Source organism: Lepisosteus platostomus, chromosome 4, assembly GCF_059453375.1.
Source record: "Lepisosteus platostomus isolate fLepPlt1 chromosome 4, fLepPlt1.hap1, whole genome shotgun sequence".
NCBI lineage: Eukaryota > Metazoa > Chordata > Actinopteri > Semionotiformes > Lepisosteidae > Lepisosteus > Lepisosteus platostomus.
Window position 1 is genome coordinate 49,258,303 of NC_142614.1, and position 19,088 is coordinate 49,277,390.

The following is a 19,088-nucleotide window of genomic DNA, read 5'->3' on the forward strand; positions in this document are numbered from 1 at the left end:
TTGCAGTTTTTAACAGATATGGGTACTGTCGCACTGTGGTCATACTGTTGTTTACACCACATATATACTGCACCTGAGAGACTAATGAGGAACACTTTTCATTATACTATGCACATGTGTAAGTATAATGACAAAAAGTTGAATTGAATGTTATACTAAATTAAGCTACTGTTTATACAACTAGACAATGAAAAAAGTTACAGGTACCAAACTTGAGTGATTTGTTTAGAAGTACCACAAGAAATAATTCACAAAACACACAGCAACAAAACCAAAATTTTAAATCATTTATTTTGGCACATAAATATACATACAAAAAATAAACCTATTTTTTACAATATTAAAGGTGGTATCATGTCTACAGCAAAAGACATTCATGACTACACTGACATTGGCAAGTAAAGATACATTAAGGTCCATGATGATGCACTGACCAACAAATCTGAAAATAGTTTCATGTGTGTTAAAGACTATGCATGGAATCTGCCAAAACATGTTGGCAGTATTATTTCCTTGCCCTCATTCACCATGTGTGCATGACTAGAGTAAAAGACTTAAATTCATGCCTGGTTCCTGCAAGAACAAAACCATTAAATTACATGCTTGTCTACTTATGGATCAATGCAAAACAACTGAGTAAAATAGGTCTTGTTTGATTAGCCACCAAAAAAAGCAATGAATGAGAACCTGATCTTATTCAGTAACGCTTTGCCTTTAACATTTTGAGTAGCATTATTTTGCATAAATTAATCCGCAAGCACAGTTGAATGATCAGATTTGCTGTGTGAAGAAGTTCAGAGTACAGTGGTGTCTAGTCATAACTTCATCACAGAAAGGACTTCAAAAAGTGAAATCTGTGCAATGCCACTATCACTGTTCTCTGGAAAATGGGGAATAAAACCCCTTTCACTCTTGGCTTTCCAATCTCCATGAGGCAAATTTCCAGGAGAACATTTCTATGCCCATTCAGACTATCAGTGAAGTACAAAGCAATTTCAAGTTTCACAGGCTAACGTTAATGCTTGCTTTAATTTACTCAATGAAGCTACCCTATTCACAAAGTTTACAATTTACAGATTTGTTTTAATATAAAAATGCTAAAGAAGAGGAAGCCGGCAGTTCCAGCCATTACCCCAGAAACATACATATTACTTAGAAAACACATCTCAGTAAGAACCCTGTAGTGTGAACAAACTTAAGTCTGTGAGGTTCAGGCGTTTACAGTAGCTGCTATTGACTTGACCATTTAATGAAACTGGAAAAAAAGGTGAGAACTCCATTCAAAACTCATCTATAGTTTCCTATTTAAAATAAACTGAAAAAAAAATCTTGGTTCTTTACTTTGGTAACTGGCAATTGTTCAAAATTTTCAAGATATAAAAATCTATAATCAAATACTTCATGAAAGGTATAAAAATGCACAGTACTGCTCATTACATATTGCTTTGGAGATTGTCTACAGCATAAAGAATTGGTTGGTGGTCAAAGTCTTTACTGCCCTTTCTTTTCACGCACATTGTTATTTATGGCTTTCGGAAGTCGATAGCCTTTGGTGTAAGCATAGTACCAGAAGTTAAGAAACAGCACTAAAAAGACTAACCCATAGAGGCATATAATGTAAAGGAAAACAGGAAACTGGTAAGGGCAATCTTTCATGAAAAAGAACTGCCCAATATGGACTGTGACCGTCACAAACTGGACCTGCAACAGAAAAACAAACAAACATTACTAAAATATTCAATTGCTCATCTTTATATTGCATTTTCATCTCAAAGCCTCAGGTGATGTGTAGCAGTCATAACATACCAGCAGCCACACCTAACAGTAGTTCAGGAACTGCTTCTACAATTGAATGAAAATGGAAGCTTTCTGAAGGACAAACTGTACAGGCCCACTGTGGAATTTAGCCAGGACATTACAGTTAATATACCCCATCCAAATAAATTAAAAAGTAGCCATGTGCTGAATGTAAAAAAAAATGAAGATATCAAATGAAAGCATTGTACTGTTGAAATTAAATACATATTACTTTTATTAACGCATGGTAAAAAAGGTCAAAAGTCTGCTTTTGTGCCATATCTGCAAAACTAAACATTCAGCTTTTGTCTGACTCATCGTTGAGATGCGTAAAGTAAAAAAGCAATGGGCCACAGCATAGGAGGAACACGGCTTGGAAATATATTTACCAATTAACGTAGGCAAGGATTATCTCCATTGAAGTAGAAACTAATTAACAGCAAGCCTGCTTTTGAAATAGTATACTTACCAGCTGAATTGTGGTCATGTATTTTTTCCACCACAAGTATTTCTGGTATGCTGGTCCCATTGCAGACAGACCATAGTATGTGTACATTATCACATGAACAATGCAGTTCACAAGTGCATGAAATGTTCCCAGTCCACCTGTGAAAATAATATTAAACAGTAGTAAAAAAAAATGCTCTTGGATTTCCGCTTTAAATATACTATAACTAATTGCCAGGCAGGTTTACTGAAGCTGCATGCATCACTTAGTAGAATCAGGCTTACATAAGACTTTGCAGTTTTCTTATTCCAACAAAAAAACACCATCTTGGCATTTCAAAAAGAGCTTTATAACACATTTCTACCCACTTCCCTCCTGATTTTTATTATGTCTTTATTTCCGCCTCCTGTTGTTCATTATACAACCTGATTTTAAATGATTTTATGATAGGCAAACGTACTTGAAGTCACAACTGATAGAAATCAATAGTACTGTATGTAATGCATGATAACCTGAAAACCCGTTTAGTTGTTTTAGCTATCTTTTCACAGATGTGGTACACAGAGCAAGAGAACCCAACACTCACTCCTCCATGAGAAACAGAAGCAGATTGATTACCTGGAGCAAACTTGACACCAAACCACCAGGTGAAGGGCATAATTGAGTGATGATAGACATGGAGGAAAGTGACTTGGCTGTTCTTCTTCCGGAGTACAAAGAAGATCTGCAACAAAAAACATTCATATGAAAACAGAAACAAGTAGAGGAGTGAGTTAGGATTCTTTTGCCTTTTTGCATTGCAGTAATAGTACTTTTTAAGATATATTATACAATAATCATGCAATTAAACGATAAAATACCACACTTTCAGTTTGCAAGAACTTAGTTTCCATCATTCAGAGTACGAAGAAGTAGTACAGGATAAAATCCAGTTATAGTCCTCTACATTTCATGTTATTCTAGCTGATTCAATCTCAAAACATATGCTTACAGATACTTACTGTATCTAACATCTCAATGAACTTGGAAAAGTAGTAAAGCCAGCAGGTCCATGCCATCTGAAAGAAAATATCTTGAATTAAAAGGGGCCTACCACAGGGTGGCGCTAACGTACAAGCTAGTTACATGTAAATACAGTATTCATCTTAATACTTAAGCCATGAATTTGATTCACAAGTACATAACTGAAAATTCCATTCATGTTTTTTCCATCTTTCAATTCCAAAAAAATGAAAATGATTTGAGGAAACCCTAACATGTAATAAACTGACACTTGAAGGACAGAACCTGGGAAAGATTCCATCATCCAGATGGAGCAGATGAGATTTGCTCTTATTATTCTAGAAGTTTTTTTATAACGTCATGTATACTCATATTTTTTTAAAAAAACTTTGTGTAAAATATGCAGAAAATAGGAAAAAGTTTGGAAATGAGCAGAAATAAATTCAAGAAAGCTTACCCTCAGGCCTTGAGGTGAACTTGAGTAATCCACAATGTCGCAGCGGAACGAGTATCCCGTAGCCCAGCCAGACATAAGGAACTATACACATGAAATAAAGTAGAAGACGGTGGTCAAGGGGAAATTGATAATGAGTCCATTTCCACCAGTAAAGCCTTGAGTACTTAAGCTAGAATTACTGTATTTCTTTGTTCAGCAAACAAATGCTAGCAAAACTAACTTACTGATGTGTCCCTACTGAAATGGATTCATCACAAAAGCAGTCACGATTAAGGTCAATATCAATTCCCTCCACAAACTAATTTCTATGAACATAAAAAAAAACTGAATCTGAACTGGACCCTATCTTTAACAAAGGTTTTCCAAAACTAAAAACCTAAAATGAAGCTCATGACCATTAAATCCCAAAATTCTATCAGACAGCTGACTATCCTCTCCTGACATCAATTGCCACTTATTTACTATGGTTGATCTTTATTATTTGTGAAAAGGACTTGAACCGAGTCCAATACAACCATACACTTGCATGTTCCGAGTTATCTGGTGGGCCAAGTTGACTAATTAAAAACCAATAAATAAAGCTTGGCTAAGTCTACACAGCGCACAAAATTAAAGTATAATGAACAAGAAACTGTCGAGCAATATCAAAAACTGTGCCAACATTTGGACACCAAGCATAAGAGTTTTTTTAAACTTGCTGATTTGGGCCATGGAAGTTTGCAAAAGTATTCTTTGCTGATGTAAAACCAGTAAGGTATCTGGTTCATAAGCACAAGCATTTGTCACTACATCAGTCTCAATACTATCACTGGGAAAAAAGCCTTTAAATCAAATGAGACAGCTTTTGCACATTCAAATGGAATTCACTTCAAGAAGTATTACTATGTGAAACTAGTCATGCAGTAGGAATCTAGTGCAACAAAACCAGAACTGGGTGTCAGTCTTTCATTTCTCAGATGTCATTCTCATGATGACGAACAACACACCCAAAAAAATACCCCCGATACCCTCCTTTTTCTCAAAACTGTATGCCGTACAATAGAGCCCCAGGTACTACATTTGTAATACAAGTTACAAATCGATGCTTGGGTCATATTAAATATTATATTCATGCAGTTTAGAAAAAAAGGAGGGAAGATGTACATTCTAAGATGCCTGTTAAACTACATTTTATTGGTAGAATGAACAAGGTGATACACAACAAAATGAAAGAACCCAAAATATTCCAGGAGTGGCTAAGGTCTATATGCATTTTAAATTGCAGATGGAAATCACAAATTACATTCTCTTTTTCACCGTGACTTTATAAAGCCTAAAAACAGTTTAGAAAGAGGTCTTTAGTATAATATTAATCTTATGCTGTCAATGTAATATATTGAATGTATATACACCCAGGAAATTCTATGATATGCTCACACAAAATGTGATTTATTAAAGACCCATAAACAGCATACTGAGAGACTGGTATCCACTTAGTATATCATACCATAACTATATTTATCTTTACCGCGGTGGTCAAATTAAAATTTCATTAATAAGCAGTAGGATGGATCAGATTTTCCTACCCCCTTTACATCCTTTGTTGTGCATATTTACAGCATGTAACACTTATATCTACAGAAAAGAATAACTTTAGCTAGAATACAGTTATCAAGCCTGAAGGGGCAGTTTGTATACTTACCTCATAACACATGTACACAGAGAAGACAACTATGCTGAAGTTGTAGGCAATCATGATCTGCTTGAGGTCAAAAGGTTTCCGGTTTTCCATGAGCCTGGGGCCCAGAGACGTTACAAAGTAAATGTACATGCCAATAATGAGAGTCTGAGGGAGTGGAGAAGACATGAGGGGCCAATCTTCTGTCCTAGGGTCTAAATGAGATCACATACACAAAAACATTAGAAAAAAAAAACTTAATGGGTTTAAAGCAGAGGCTTAGTCAACAACTGTTATGAAGGCATGCAAAAAAAGCTCTAGAAAAGTAAACTTGTGTGTAGACCTTAGGAGGCAGAAAAAATGTGAAGCATGATTAAAAAAAACATTTTCGAATTACACAGTATTTGGATAAACATTGAAATTCACTCATTACAAACTGAAACTGACTTTCATTTCATTATTTATTGATCAGTTTTTCACAATATGTAAATGGAATGCAATCTTTACTATAAACAGCTCAACGTATTTGGAGAGTGAACATATGAAATCAGAGTCTAAGCCAATTATAAACATTTTTTAAAGCTTACACTGTTTTTGCTGGCTTACATCTCTACAAAAAAAAATAGAGGTCCTTAAACTTGAAACCCACCAGCATCTTTGATCCACTCGTCATAAAGAAGTACAGCTCTTGATGTCCACTCAAATGCCATCTTCACTGGAGTCTGCACCTCTTACAATGCTGGACAAGATCTGTTAAGAATTCAAAAGCTTAACTTCAGTTATAGGTATGGAAACCAACTGACAGTTTTATAATTATTTTAGACTAAAAATGCATAGTACATTAAATATAAACCATGTTGTATTCCTTCATGTTTACTTTGAAGAAATGCTGAAAGTCTTCAAGGAGAACGAGTCTCTTCGCCTTTCAGTTGTAGATTTAGGTAACGATGGAACAATAATTGGAAAACAACCTCCAACACGTTTAGGACCTGAGAGCACTTAAACTGTTACATTCTTGAACCCTTAGTGGATCTAATTAACTTGAACTGGGCCCATATGGAATAACAATAAATACAGGAGTGAATCTCCAAGACCAAAGATGAGAATCCCTGATGCAAGTGCGGTCTCTGAACAGACAGGCATCTCCAGAAAGAAATAACACATATACCTTAGTTATCACAGCCCTGCCCTGACTAAATACAGTTCTGAAGATTCCTCTCAGCTTCCAGTGGACATGGAAACAATCACTTTCCTTTTCCCCGGGATGTGTTCCTCAGAGCTAGTCCCTTTTCTCGTCAGTCCTCAGCTCCACCACAGAAATATTAACTAGTCTTTATCAAACATAAGTTAGATTTTCGCTTGTTTTGCCTCAACAGGTAGATATTTTGAGAACAGTATCCAGTCCACTGTAGGGATCAGGAACGTCTTTGGCTAGGGAACAAGATCCATGCACACAGAGTAAAAACAGATACACTTTATCACACAATAGGATGCTGGGCCTTTCAATGTTTTCCTTTCTTTGTTGGAAAAAGACTTTGTTTTTGCGATATGCATTCTACAGGTTATGGAAGATGGACCAAAAGAAACACTTCACGATCATGTTTCTGCATTCCACTGCAACTTTTCATAAACCATCCCCAGGTTAATACAGTATGATTTTTAATCCACAGCTGCACATAAAAAGCAAGCTTGAAGAAGAAATTGATTTTTTTTAAGCAAAGAGAAGGGGGTTAATCTATTGCATTGACAATGGAAATGGCAATCTCTAAAATCCAGGAACAGATTAAGTTTTTCACTTTTAAAAGCTCAGTTTCAGTTTCCACTTTTATAGATTTGTGTTGAAGTTTCAAAACTGGCTGTAAATCATAACATTGCTTGAAGTAATATAAACACAAATACCTTCAGAACCACAATCAAGTTACAACCCAGGACATCTCTTTGCTCATCTGTACTGCATCCTCAAGAGCCACTCCCCACACACACTCATTGTCAATGCAGAGCAGAGTAAAAGTTATGCAAAGCATTCTATTCATGTCTACAAAGAGCAGGACCGATGCATTTGCATAAATATGAAGTCTGCAAAACTGAAATGAGTATAAAACAGAACATGCATCTTAAAATGCAGTACAAATAATGAGAGTGTTATGTAAAAGCATCTACAATCTGGAAAAGGAGCCTGAAAATGCCTGTTTTTCTAAAGATTGGCAACACCTATAAGGTATTGATTGATGAGCAATGAACCTATAACCCATTTAAAATAATGAGAATGCTGTAATTGTGGGATGAAAAGTACTTAGATTCTAGTCCTCAGTGATCTCTAAATTAATTTGACAAATGACCCGTTTAGTTGATCACAATGGAAATGCTCCATATCTTTAGAATTTGTGACCTACAAAACCTACCGGACTGGGGCTCTCCAGGACCAACGTCAGAGATACCCAATCTCTGAGGCACTAACAAGCAAAATGTGATTGTTTGGTATCAAGATAAACAGATCTCCATTACAAAATCCTCTAGTCTTTTTACTTTGAGGTTTAGATTGGTCATTTAACAAAAGGTCAGCAACTCAGACTGCTAAAAAGAACAGAAAAACAGTTACAAATGAGAGGAAGCCCTTCAGTCCCTCTAATTTGGTAAAAGTGGCATATTTCTTAATTGCCATGTCTTCTAAAAAGCATTTTACCTTGGAAATTCTGATGAAACCAAGAGAATTCCTAGCATTCCTCAACCTACTATGTAGATAGTATACATTCCATACACCTACTCCTCTTCTTACACTCTTAAATATAACAGACCATCTCTTCTATGTTCCATATTTGTATTCAAATCCCATCCCTTTACGAAATTTTACCACAGTTCAAGGAGAAACTTGAATCGTCTTGAGATCCAATGAAATCAGGAGGTACGGTTCTGGTCACTTGGCAACTGAAACACCGATCTCCAGGTTAGAGAAGTGTTTTTTCTCATGTCTTGAGAAAAGAACATTACATGTTTCCAAGCTCCGTCTTCACAAAATTCCTTAATTTCTTTTTCAATCTCATCAAAACATTTACAGATTTAGGCATTTCTTGTCCCAAAATTCATCTTCCAGCTTTCCTTTGTTTGGGTTTCTCTCCCCTCCCCCCAGACCACTCTGATCAGATTTTTCCTTGATCCTTATTACCCACCCCTGTGCTTCATATTCCGGCTTCCTCCTCCCTTATTCTGCATGTTGCTGAAGACTTCACAATTAAATATTTTCCTCTTTCTTTACACTTCTTAGCATGGAATTACTTTCTGCATGTGCCTTTGCAGTTCGCTCACACAGATTCCCACTCAAACATTCATAAAAAGCAGAATTCACAAGGGTTACTCTTCCCATGTTAAGTAAAAAACAAATATTAATTAACCCAGAGCTCCAGACACTGAGGTTCTACCCATCTAAATTAGGCTTGAACATGTCTAGAAGTTAAATTGCAGTGAGAATACAAGCAAACATAGAAGCACCGGTATCAACGAAACAGGTACCGAAAATACAGAGCTATACCAAATGAGGGGGAAAAAAAAAACTTCAGTCAATGCCTTGTATTCCTTATCTCCGAGAAAGGCGAGTCTAGGAATGTGTTAAATGAAACTTCTCAAGCAACAGCCTGACTGAAGTTGCTGTTCAACCGGTTCTACCATGGAAACAAGGGAACACACTATTGTTTCATCTGGAACTACAAGTGTTTCGTCTCTCCTCTTTGCGGGTGTAACTTCAGAGCCTTGGGAAGTTAATTATATTCAAGGGTGTGTTGGCAAGCTAGTAGAAGTTTTTTTAATGAAATGAAGTGTAGGTGGGAGAGAAATGTTAACAAAAATGGTGAAATTGGAAAACTCCTCTGGGATTTTCATCAACATGATAACAGAAGAGAACATTTAAAATGAGACTTCAGACTTGCGCAATGACATTTAACAGAATGAGATCAAATACTGTTCTAACACAATCCTGCTACACCCAGAAATAAAGTTCAGGAGTCTGATGAATAAAATGTCCCTTAAGATCTTGATCAAGATGACAAAGCAATAATTTGACTCATACGGTATGTTACCTGTACATTCATTTTTAACAGCTAAAACACACCCTATATAAATATCACTGATTCATTACTGTAATTTGATCATTCAAAGATATCAGAACTTTGTTCTTTGGAATGACTTCATAAGGTACCTTAAATGCTACTGTGCAGAAAGCAGCACAGATAAGTACTGCATTTTATACTATAGCCCAAGGTCAGCTAAAATGTATATCCCCTATATCTCTCTCTTTCTTCATTTCCATTTTTCAGGGAGGATTAACCTCTACTTGTTCTTTTGAAGCTTGCATGCTGACACAGCTCCCCACTCAAACCAATTCTGCCACTAAGCAGCTTGAGAGCACAGTCCAGTAAGTAAGTTACCCATTCACCTAATTACAGTAGCTCAAAAGCAGAATACAGAGTAGCATGCTCTTTGTGAGCCAAGGAGGGGAAACAACCCCTCTCACTGCAACATAACCCCACCTTCAAGTTACTGTGACAGGGTTCCAAAATCTTTCTCAATTCAACTCCCCTATATCTCTCAGTCACTTGTAGGCCACCTCTTGCTCTTAAGAGAACATCTCTCAGAAAGAACTAACCCCAATCTCTCTTTAGTGTACTAATGAACTCACTGATCTACTTCCCTGGCCATTTCAGCAAATCTGAGCTCTTACCATTAGCGGGACTCATTCTGGATTTGCTGCTTCTTCATCTTACTGATATAGAGGTCTCCCTCAGATGCCATCCCATCTCAGTTGGCATCATGGTCTAGCCACACAAATAAAATTCCACCCTCATTCAAGGGATACCATCAGTGAACTACTTCCTCATCAGGGAAGTCTCCCTCTGCTGCTGCCTATACTGCAGAAATTCTCTTCCCATAACTTCTCAAGCTTGTCTGTCGATTTGTTCATGCTCTCGGGTATGTTACAACAGGCACAGGCAAACTACTGATTGCCAACTCCTGCAAGTGCAACTTACACTACAACTGCATGGACACTTCAGTGTCAACAGTCACTGGACAGATTTCATTCTCATGCAGAATGCCTCTGTGTACCATGTGCTTCCTGATCACTGAAAAGCCATTGTCACGCCTACAGGAGCTAACCACAATCTACAGGTAGATTTACTTCTGTCAAGTTCCATCTAGCAATTTCTTCAGCAAATGGATACCCAGGGCACTTACCCATAAATTCATAAAAGCTACTTGGAGTCCTATAATTCACAATTTTCAACAGAAAACAGGCTTTGTGTACAGATCTCATTTTGAAAACCTTCTGTGATCTAAATAAGAAAAATGAATACTTTACTGTTCTGTATTTCCTGAATTACAGAAATGATAAAACAAAGGATAACCAAATAAAAGGGCATTTGATTCCAGATGGTCACCAAACTGCCATTTCAACGTACATGTTTGAACTTGATTTACTCATCTGATTTGCTAAGGAGTGTCGGGCTTTAATAAATTCATTCTTGGTTTGCCTAAGGGAAGTACCGTTTACAGCCTAATATCACCTTGTGACATAACTACAATACTCTAAAACATGGAAACATTGCGAAATGTACATAGTCTAATCCAAATTTTCATTACCTTAAAAAAACATTTTTAATACCATGTCCACACCTTGCTTTAAATTCTACATTTTCAAAGCATTTGGTACACCAGCCTGAACATTACAAGTCCTAACTGGATGAACAAACAAGTGGTCCCCCTGTTTTGCTTACAAGACATGCTGCTAACTTCCAGAAACTTCTTCACAATTTTGTAAATAAATCAGAAGGCAAGATCCCATTGGTATATAAAGATGGAAATTCTAGAGAGTGAAGTTTAAAACAAGTTATAACATTATTGTGAAGCATTTAAACAGACAAAAAATGCCCACAGGCCAATGAACCCTGGATCACACATCTGAACTATACAGTAGGTTACTGCCCACAAAGATGGATTCATTTGCACACATGAACAGTCTACTAATATGGACTCCCTATCTTAATCTCACTATTATAACATTTGATGCCAATGGTTTGTTGAGCTCCCCAAATATACCAAAGAGCACCACATCTACATTTCAGGAGAGAAAACGGGTTTGATGGCATATCTTGCTGTTATTGCTGTGCAATTATTTGCCCTGGCATTCCACACGTAAAAGCCACACAAACTAACATCATCGTATGCCAAATGCTTCTATTATGCAAATGTAGTACTAGCAATGGCTAAAGAAAGAATAATTAACACAGCTGACAGTCCATTTGTGCAGCTTCGTTTAAGGCTGTTGCACTGAGTTCCAAACTCTTAAAACTAAGCCGTTTCTTACTCATGCAACTGAAGCTCATTTTTTAAATTATAAAACAAAGATAGATTCTTCTGGGGTTTTTTTTGCAGGATGCAGAAAACCTTCCAAAGTTAAAAAAGTCAAATAAAGGTGAGAGAAGTGTCTCATGAGAACCAGGAGCACAACCTCAGTGAAAGGAATTTGAGAGATGTGCTACACCTCCCCATACTGTACATCCTTCTTTCCTTCTTGGTAAAGTGAGGTAAAACCTTCCAACTGTGAGTAATAAAATGTTCTGTCCTTGACCCTTCAGAAGCTACTGCGTTATTCTTCCATCAGGTTTGTCAAGAAATGCTAGACTGATTTGACGTAAATGAGGGGTGTCTCTTACACCCATAAGAAACGCCTACAGACAGGGTGTGACTCCAGGTGGAAAAAAAACCCTGTTTCAAAAGAGAATAGTCTAATGGCAAATATATATTTACTTAAAATGGGGCTAATCTGGCCAGGTAAGATGTTGATTTGAATCTCCAACATGAAAATATGCAAAGGATAAGGTCTGAATTCTCTGTACAGCTTTAACTATCAAGATTGGATGACAGTTCACACAAGTCCATTCATATTTATTCAAGTAACTCATTCTATCTAGTGCAGATTAAATCAGATACTCTCTGAACAACATGACTCCTTTTACGTACTTCACTAGCATTCTGTTAATTAATTCCTGTAAACACCTTAAGATACTTAAGCAACAGTAAATCCAAATCTCTCCATGTAAAAGGATAGACTATGTTAATGAAACACACTCACTATGACGAAATGTTACTTTCCATCCCCACAAACAGAAAATAAATGATAATGCTATTGTGGAGCTCTTGAAGTGGGCACTACATTTGCATTGACTGCTCATAAACCCATTACTCTGATACTACATACAGAAAAAAATCTTTGCACCTAGCAACTGCCATTTGTTGGCAAAGGACAGGCTCTCCGCTACCAGGGCGTGCATATCTCCAGGAGTGTAATAATGAAAGGCAAAACAAACAGAGTTAGCAAAGCCTCATTTCCATGAGCCGTTATAGCTTTGGTCAGAGATACACAACAGTCATGGGATCATGGGAACTAGTGCCTGTTGACTTCAGCAAATAAAAAAATAAAAGAACTCCTATTCTCATTAACAAGCCCTTCATAAAAAAAAAAGTTGATTAGCAGCTTCAGGGTTCTTGAGGGCTCCTATAATTTTCAATACCGGGATGGATATTGCAAGCCAAGTTAAAATTTTCCATTACTGCACTGACACGAGTCTTGTAGATGTTAAACCAGATTGTGATCCTAATCTATCTTGTTCATCAAGTGTTTCAGAGCATTCAACGAATCAAGATTTGTAAAAATAAAAATCTACAAGTTAGCAAATTAGGAGTAGTTCCAATTAAAAAGACTGTATAAGACCCCTCCGGTGCAGAGAAACCTCCTAGATTCTATTCATGGGCCAGATGACTACAATTTAATTCTAGTGATTTTCCACTTGCAAAACGTTTCGATTTACCGAAATGAACATCCAGTTACTTGCCTCTTAAATTACGTCTTGACTTGTTTGCCTTTCACTGTCACTCCATAGCACTGGTTACATGTTGCGGTGATAATCTTTCTTTTCACCTTGCAGAACAGGAAATATCGAAGGTGTAGCTACTTACACCCAGGGAGAGTAACAGAATCAATACACTGGTTACTGATTAAAGTTGCCACCACTAAAGATTCCGTTTGTTATTTAAACTAACACGTATTTCTAAGTTAAAATGTAATAGTTACTTGTACAAAACCGCAAGCGCACCTGAAGCAAAAGGCGTCTCGCACTATAAACTCGACCCCGCCTTCAGTGAAGTTAAACTAATGACGCCTGAAAAGGAGGCACCTGCACGCACTGTGGATGTAGTGAATGTAACAGGTGTTCGTTGCCTACTTACAAAGATGACCATTGTTTCGCGGAGAAGTCCACCTTTTACCTAAATAAAGTATGAGCCTATGTCAATTTAAAATATAAATGTCATATATAATGCATTTCTGTATCTCACCAAATGCGAAAAAGAAGCTTGTTGTTGAAGGGTTAAAGAGAGCAACTTTAAATCTTCCCCATTTCCACCCCCAATTCTCCGCTTATGCTTTTACGCAAACAATGTAAATTCTGAAATAGAACATAAAATGATTTGTACGTGCTTTAGTTGTTACTTCAACGAAACCAAGGTTTTAGAATTTTTGCGCTAGCTATATCAAAAGGCCCAAAAATCACGTTCAAGTTCATTCGGTCGATCACAGCTGCGAGCATGTTAAAAAAGTGAAAAGCTACTCTGGTTGACATTTTTATCGCAACTTATTTTATGGCACTATAATGTACTGTAAGTCCACATTTGATGTCAAATTAAAATTATATATTGTATTTGCTCTGATATGTTGCACGTGTAATTTTCTTGTAATAAGTGAAATATATAAATCCAATATATTATGATTTACTATTCTACAGACCTGTGACACTTGGCAGAAGAGCAGGATCACCCCGTATCTCCTCCAGGCTCACCTGGTGCTCCTTCACCCGTACAAATGAGGAAAGACTGGGACTAACTCAATAATTCATTACCGAGAGAGCCCGCCCATGTGATTCAATAAGGGAGGAGACAACTTAAAAGACGTTTAGAACAGACCCCGGAAATCTAGCCATTGGTTAACGTCATATTGTGTCGTCACATAAAAATCTAAAAAAACACATGGTGTGATAGTAATGTATTCTACAGGTTGCAATGTGATCTCACTAAATCTAGGAACACGTTTTTAGAATATAATCTCTTAAATCTTCATCATACTAAAAACAAAATTGTTGTAAGCCTATTCAGCCGCTTTACTTTGTAATTAGGTAGGTGTTCAAAAAACAGTATTCCACCATACTGACAGTGCAGAAGCACTGCCCTGCTCCTCTGTATTAAGTATGGGAGCACCAGTCCTTAAAATAATGTAATTTTTGTGAGCTTTGTAACCCTTTCAGTGCTCTCCAACCTTGAAAAGTCCATGTCTTAGGCAGGTCTTAGAGGTAGTAAATCATTCATAATGACTAGGGATAATTTATCTGTGATCAGTTAAAGAGGTGATTTTTAAAGTAATTTAGGTATAATTCTGAACAAAAATCTGAAGTCTCTTTAGCACTCCAGGCCAGAGTCCTCTCTTAAATAAAGAGAGGAAATAAAGAAAATTTGGTGTCCTGGCCAAATTTTCCAATTGGCCCTTACTAATCATGGCCTCCTAATAATCCCCCTCTATGAATTGGCTATATTACTCTGCTCTCCTCCCCACTGATAGCTGATGTGTGGTGAGCGTTCTGGCGCACTATGGCTGCCGTCGCATCATCCAGGTGGATGCTGCACATTGGTGGTGGTGGAGGGGAGTCCCCATTACCTGTAAAGCGCTTTGAGTGGAGTGTCCAGAAAAGCGCTATATAAGTGTAAGCAATTATTATTATAATTATTATTATTATTAAATATTACTGTATAATTAATAACATAAGGTTTTCCAAATTTAAAAACAGTGAGCCAGAGAAAACTATGAGTCAGAGAAAACAGCTACGTAACTAAGGGAAGAACAGAAACCGGAAGATCCTAGGCCCTCCAGGAATCGTGATGGACAGTAGTTGTACAGATAGTACTCCTCTATCACTTTGTAATGTACAATAGGTCTTTCCCCGCACTGAACAGACATACTGTACATGTACACATACAGTACTGTCTCCAAAATATACCATACATGGGCACGCACATCAAAAATACAATGAGAGAATTTGTTAAATGAAACCTTCATTGAAAACATTTATTGCAAAATGTTAAAATAACTGAAATCTCCAAGTGAGGCCTTCTGGTGTAGGAGCCCTTGTGAAAAGAGAGTTCCCCTTATGTCTTAGTGGAGAGACCTCTTGCCAAATGAAAATATTTAGATGTGCTTCCTTGCATTTTCAGGTTCTGTCATTCTATGCCATGCACAACACATGGCAGCTAATCATAAAGGCATAATCAAAAATAAAGTGTAATTATAAAAAGCTTTTTCTCCAAGGATACCAACTTGCTGGGAGAAAGCACCGTGGATACAAATTACAGTCCCTTTCTGCTTTTGTTTTCTGAAAGTCAGTGCCTTTTCAAAGCAATATCCAGGTGCTTGGCAAATTATATTAAACAATTATGTGCCAGGGGTCATGGATTAAATTTAGGAAAGGCCCCCTGCTGTTCTATATTAGGTATTTTAGTAAGAAGTCTACATTTTGGTATGAAACATAGTTTAAATTCCAATTTTAAGATGTAAATTAAAAAAAGACTGAGCAAGACCTGTCTTATACTGTATTTGTCTCACTTGCTTCTGTTAAATTTGTGTAACTTTGTATTGGCTTCTCTGAAAAAAACCCAACAGATTTTAAAATCTGTTTCACAGGATTTCCAGTGCATCAGATGTTCCCCAGACCTCAACAGCTGAAGCCATTTGCTCTGTTTTCTATACTGTAATTACTGAGAGGGTGGCCTGTTGATAATATGTTTATTCCATGCTGAAAAGAGAAGAAAGAAAACACAACGTTTCGGCCGTGGAGCCTTCTTCAGGTATGAGCTACTTATTATGTTGACAACATCTGCAAAGGAATAGAAGGTGGTTAGAAAGCCTGGTCTTGGAACAGATCGCTGTGAAGAGGTGCTGGTTTAGTAAGAGAGGGGGACAAGTGACCCAGGGAGGAAGAGAAGGAACGTCGAAGAGATCTAGAAAAAGATTTGGAGGAAGATGTAGCAGATGTAGGTTGAAGTAGTTCAGGTGGGTAGCTGCGTCAGCATGAGTTCACACCTGAACAAGGCTCCATGGCCGAAATGTTGTGTTTTCTTTCTTCTCTTTTCAGCATGGAATAAACCTACTACTTGTTCCTTTGCAGCCTATGCATGCTGATGCGGCTACCCACCACCTGAACTGTTTATAATACTACTCATTAAAAAAACAATGTCATACATAGTTCTTTAACTTTGGTACATGCAGGAATGTAAGAGTAATTTTTACTCTTTGAAATTCATATCCATAATTTAACATAATATATTTTTATCCAGTTTAGGAACAGATTATTACATTAAAGCTAAATAATCCTATTGTATTCTACTTATGCAAGGGCATTTTTGTTCTTGTACTGCATGCTGAGATGGTATTCAGAGAGGCTATTCATCTAAGAATGTAGTAGAAACATGCCAGGCCTTAATGAAATTGCTCAAGTTTCTATCTCTTTACCGGTTGGCCAGCATTCATGGCATAGTTTTCTATGTACTGTCCTCTCAACTATTTCCTCACGCAGAGTAAACGTCTCATACCTTTGCACAGATTTTATCTGTCTCTTGTTTCAAAGCCAGTCTCAAGGAATCTGTACACAGTATGAACACCCTCCTTCAGATTCAAAAAACGCTTTTTCACGGTCACTGGTGTCTTCTGTTTTTTCATATTGAATGTGCTATTTCTTTTCTTTATCAATAATATCAATATCCATAAGAGGATAAGGTCTGTGCAGTATCATTTCAATTAGCTGTAGTTGTCCCAAAGTTGATTTACAATTGTTGCGTTTGAGTACATTCATTGGCCATTTTCCATTGAACTGCTCACCTCTTTTTTAAATTAATCAACAGGGAAGTGCATTTACAATGTTTTAACACGAACATATCACCACAGTATAAAGAAAACATTTTAAATAAAAACTTGAAATGATTCCAGGGGAAACGTGGGTGACAGCTATTTCTAACAAGATAACGTGATGTTTCAAGGCCTCTTTTAGATTTCACCATTTGAAAGTAACTGTGTTCTTAACAGGAAGCAGTTTTATCTCAACATGAAATACATTGTGAGAAAATCTACATCCTGCACACCTACTGAAAAGTGGTTACGAATGAGAGGAAAGTGGATGGCAAGATAATACAGTGGTTAATAGTGCTGCTTTGTAGTGGTGGGGCCCTGGGTTCAATTCCTGGGGTGCTGTTCGTATAGGGTTTGTATGGTCTCCCCTGGGTTCATGAGTCTCCTCCCACAATCCAAATACATACTGATTGATTAAATGACGTCTGTGAAATTATAAATTGGCCCTGGTGTGAGTACAGTATGTGTGTATGTGTGTTTGTTCTGCAAAGGATTAGCATCCCATTCAGGGTGTATCCCACCATGCTACCAGTGTTTCACAGGATCACCATGACCCTGAATCAGATTAGCAGTTATTAAAAGTGAAGGGATGGTTCTGAAATATAACTTAATTCATTTATACACAGAATTACAGGTTAATGAAAATGTTTTTTTTTTAGTTTTTAATAGTAAAGACATTTTTAACAGCATGACTTAATAGCGCTGAGCAATGACACCACACGTCAGCATATACAGTCCATTTCTTACCTAAAATTAAGTTATACAGCACCTTGTATCCAACATCTACGTGAATTCCCCCTGAGACATGAGCCTTATGTAATGAAGTGCTGTGCCTCCGGGTTCTTGCATCCCTTAAACTGCAAGAAAAGCTCTGAACTTTAAAGACTAGAAAGACAAGCTTATCCCTGAAGCTGTAAATTTAGGAAGCGGATTCTACATTAATCACACAGATTTAAAAAAAAAACATTTCTAATAAAATGCAATTTTCTCCTTCTTTGCACAGCAAGTTATAGAAGGGCATACTCCACTGATAGAATTAAACGGAAGGTAACTGCATAGTACTATTGAGGCACAACCTCTGTTACAGTAGTTCTCCTTACACAGTGTTCTTCACAGGGCAAGGGCTGGAGAAATTTATACCACTGAAAAGTCATTCTGCCTTCTTCGGGGGATAACACGCAGGCTACCAGCTGAGTTTTCTATTAGCACTCCCAGCTGAATTAGACCCAGGTGTGCTGCTCATTTGTTTTTAGTTCAGGGTTTCCGGGAACAGATGGAGGTGATGGCAGCTGAACCCAGGTAACGGACAAAAAAAATGGAAAGATGGTTCCTGACACAGGCTCAGTGGACCTCTCAGACAACTACCTTGGTCACGTTGCTCATGAAGGAGCTGATAGGCTGATATCTGTATATCGTTTGCACTCCCGTTTATCAGCTATAGCTGGCTGAGGTACAAGAAGAAAGTATTTTCACTGTGGTTTAGTAATATAAGAAAGATTACAAGTATGAAGCAGGAGGCCATTCCGTCTGATTATTCTGTTTGATAGTTAATTTATCCAAGGATTAATTCAATCAACACTCATTCAGCTGTTTCTTGACAAAACCCAGGGGTTTGAGCCCAACTACATTGTTAAGCATCTCGTTCCATACTCCACAACCCTTTGTGTAAAGTGGTGCCCCTTTGTCTAAACTAAATATCAACATACAATATCTTAGGTAAGCACAGTTCCATATC

At 37.2% G+C, this 19,088-nt stretch overlaps 1 protein-coding gene across 1 annotated transcript; it reads right to left on the reverse strand.

Annotated features, from left to right (window-relative positions):
* Positions 1–276: 276 nt before the first annotated feature.
* Positions 277–14,348, reverse strand: elovl7a (ELOVL fatty acid elongase 7a). The gene is made up of 8 exons (XM_088629735.1): positions 14,192–14,348; positions 6,011–6,111; positions 5,386–5,576; positions 3,705–3,785; positions 3,247–3,303; positions 2,864–2,969; positions 2,267–2,403; positions 277–1,701 (listed from the first exon to the last, which is right to left on the reverse strand). Exons 2-8 carry the CDS (start codon positions 6,069–6,071, stop codon positions 1,492–1,494), a joined length of 843 nt encoding a protein of 280 aa, XP_088485861.1. The 5' UTR covers positions 6,072–6,111; positions 14,192–14,348; the 3' UTR covers positions 277–1,491.
* Positions 14,349–19,088: the final 4,740 nt, after the last annotated feature.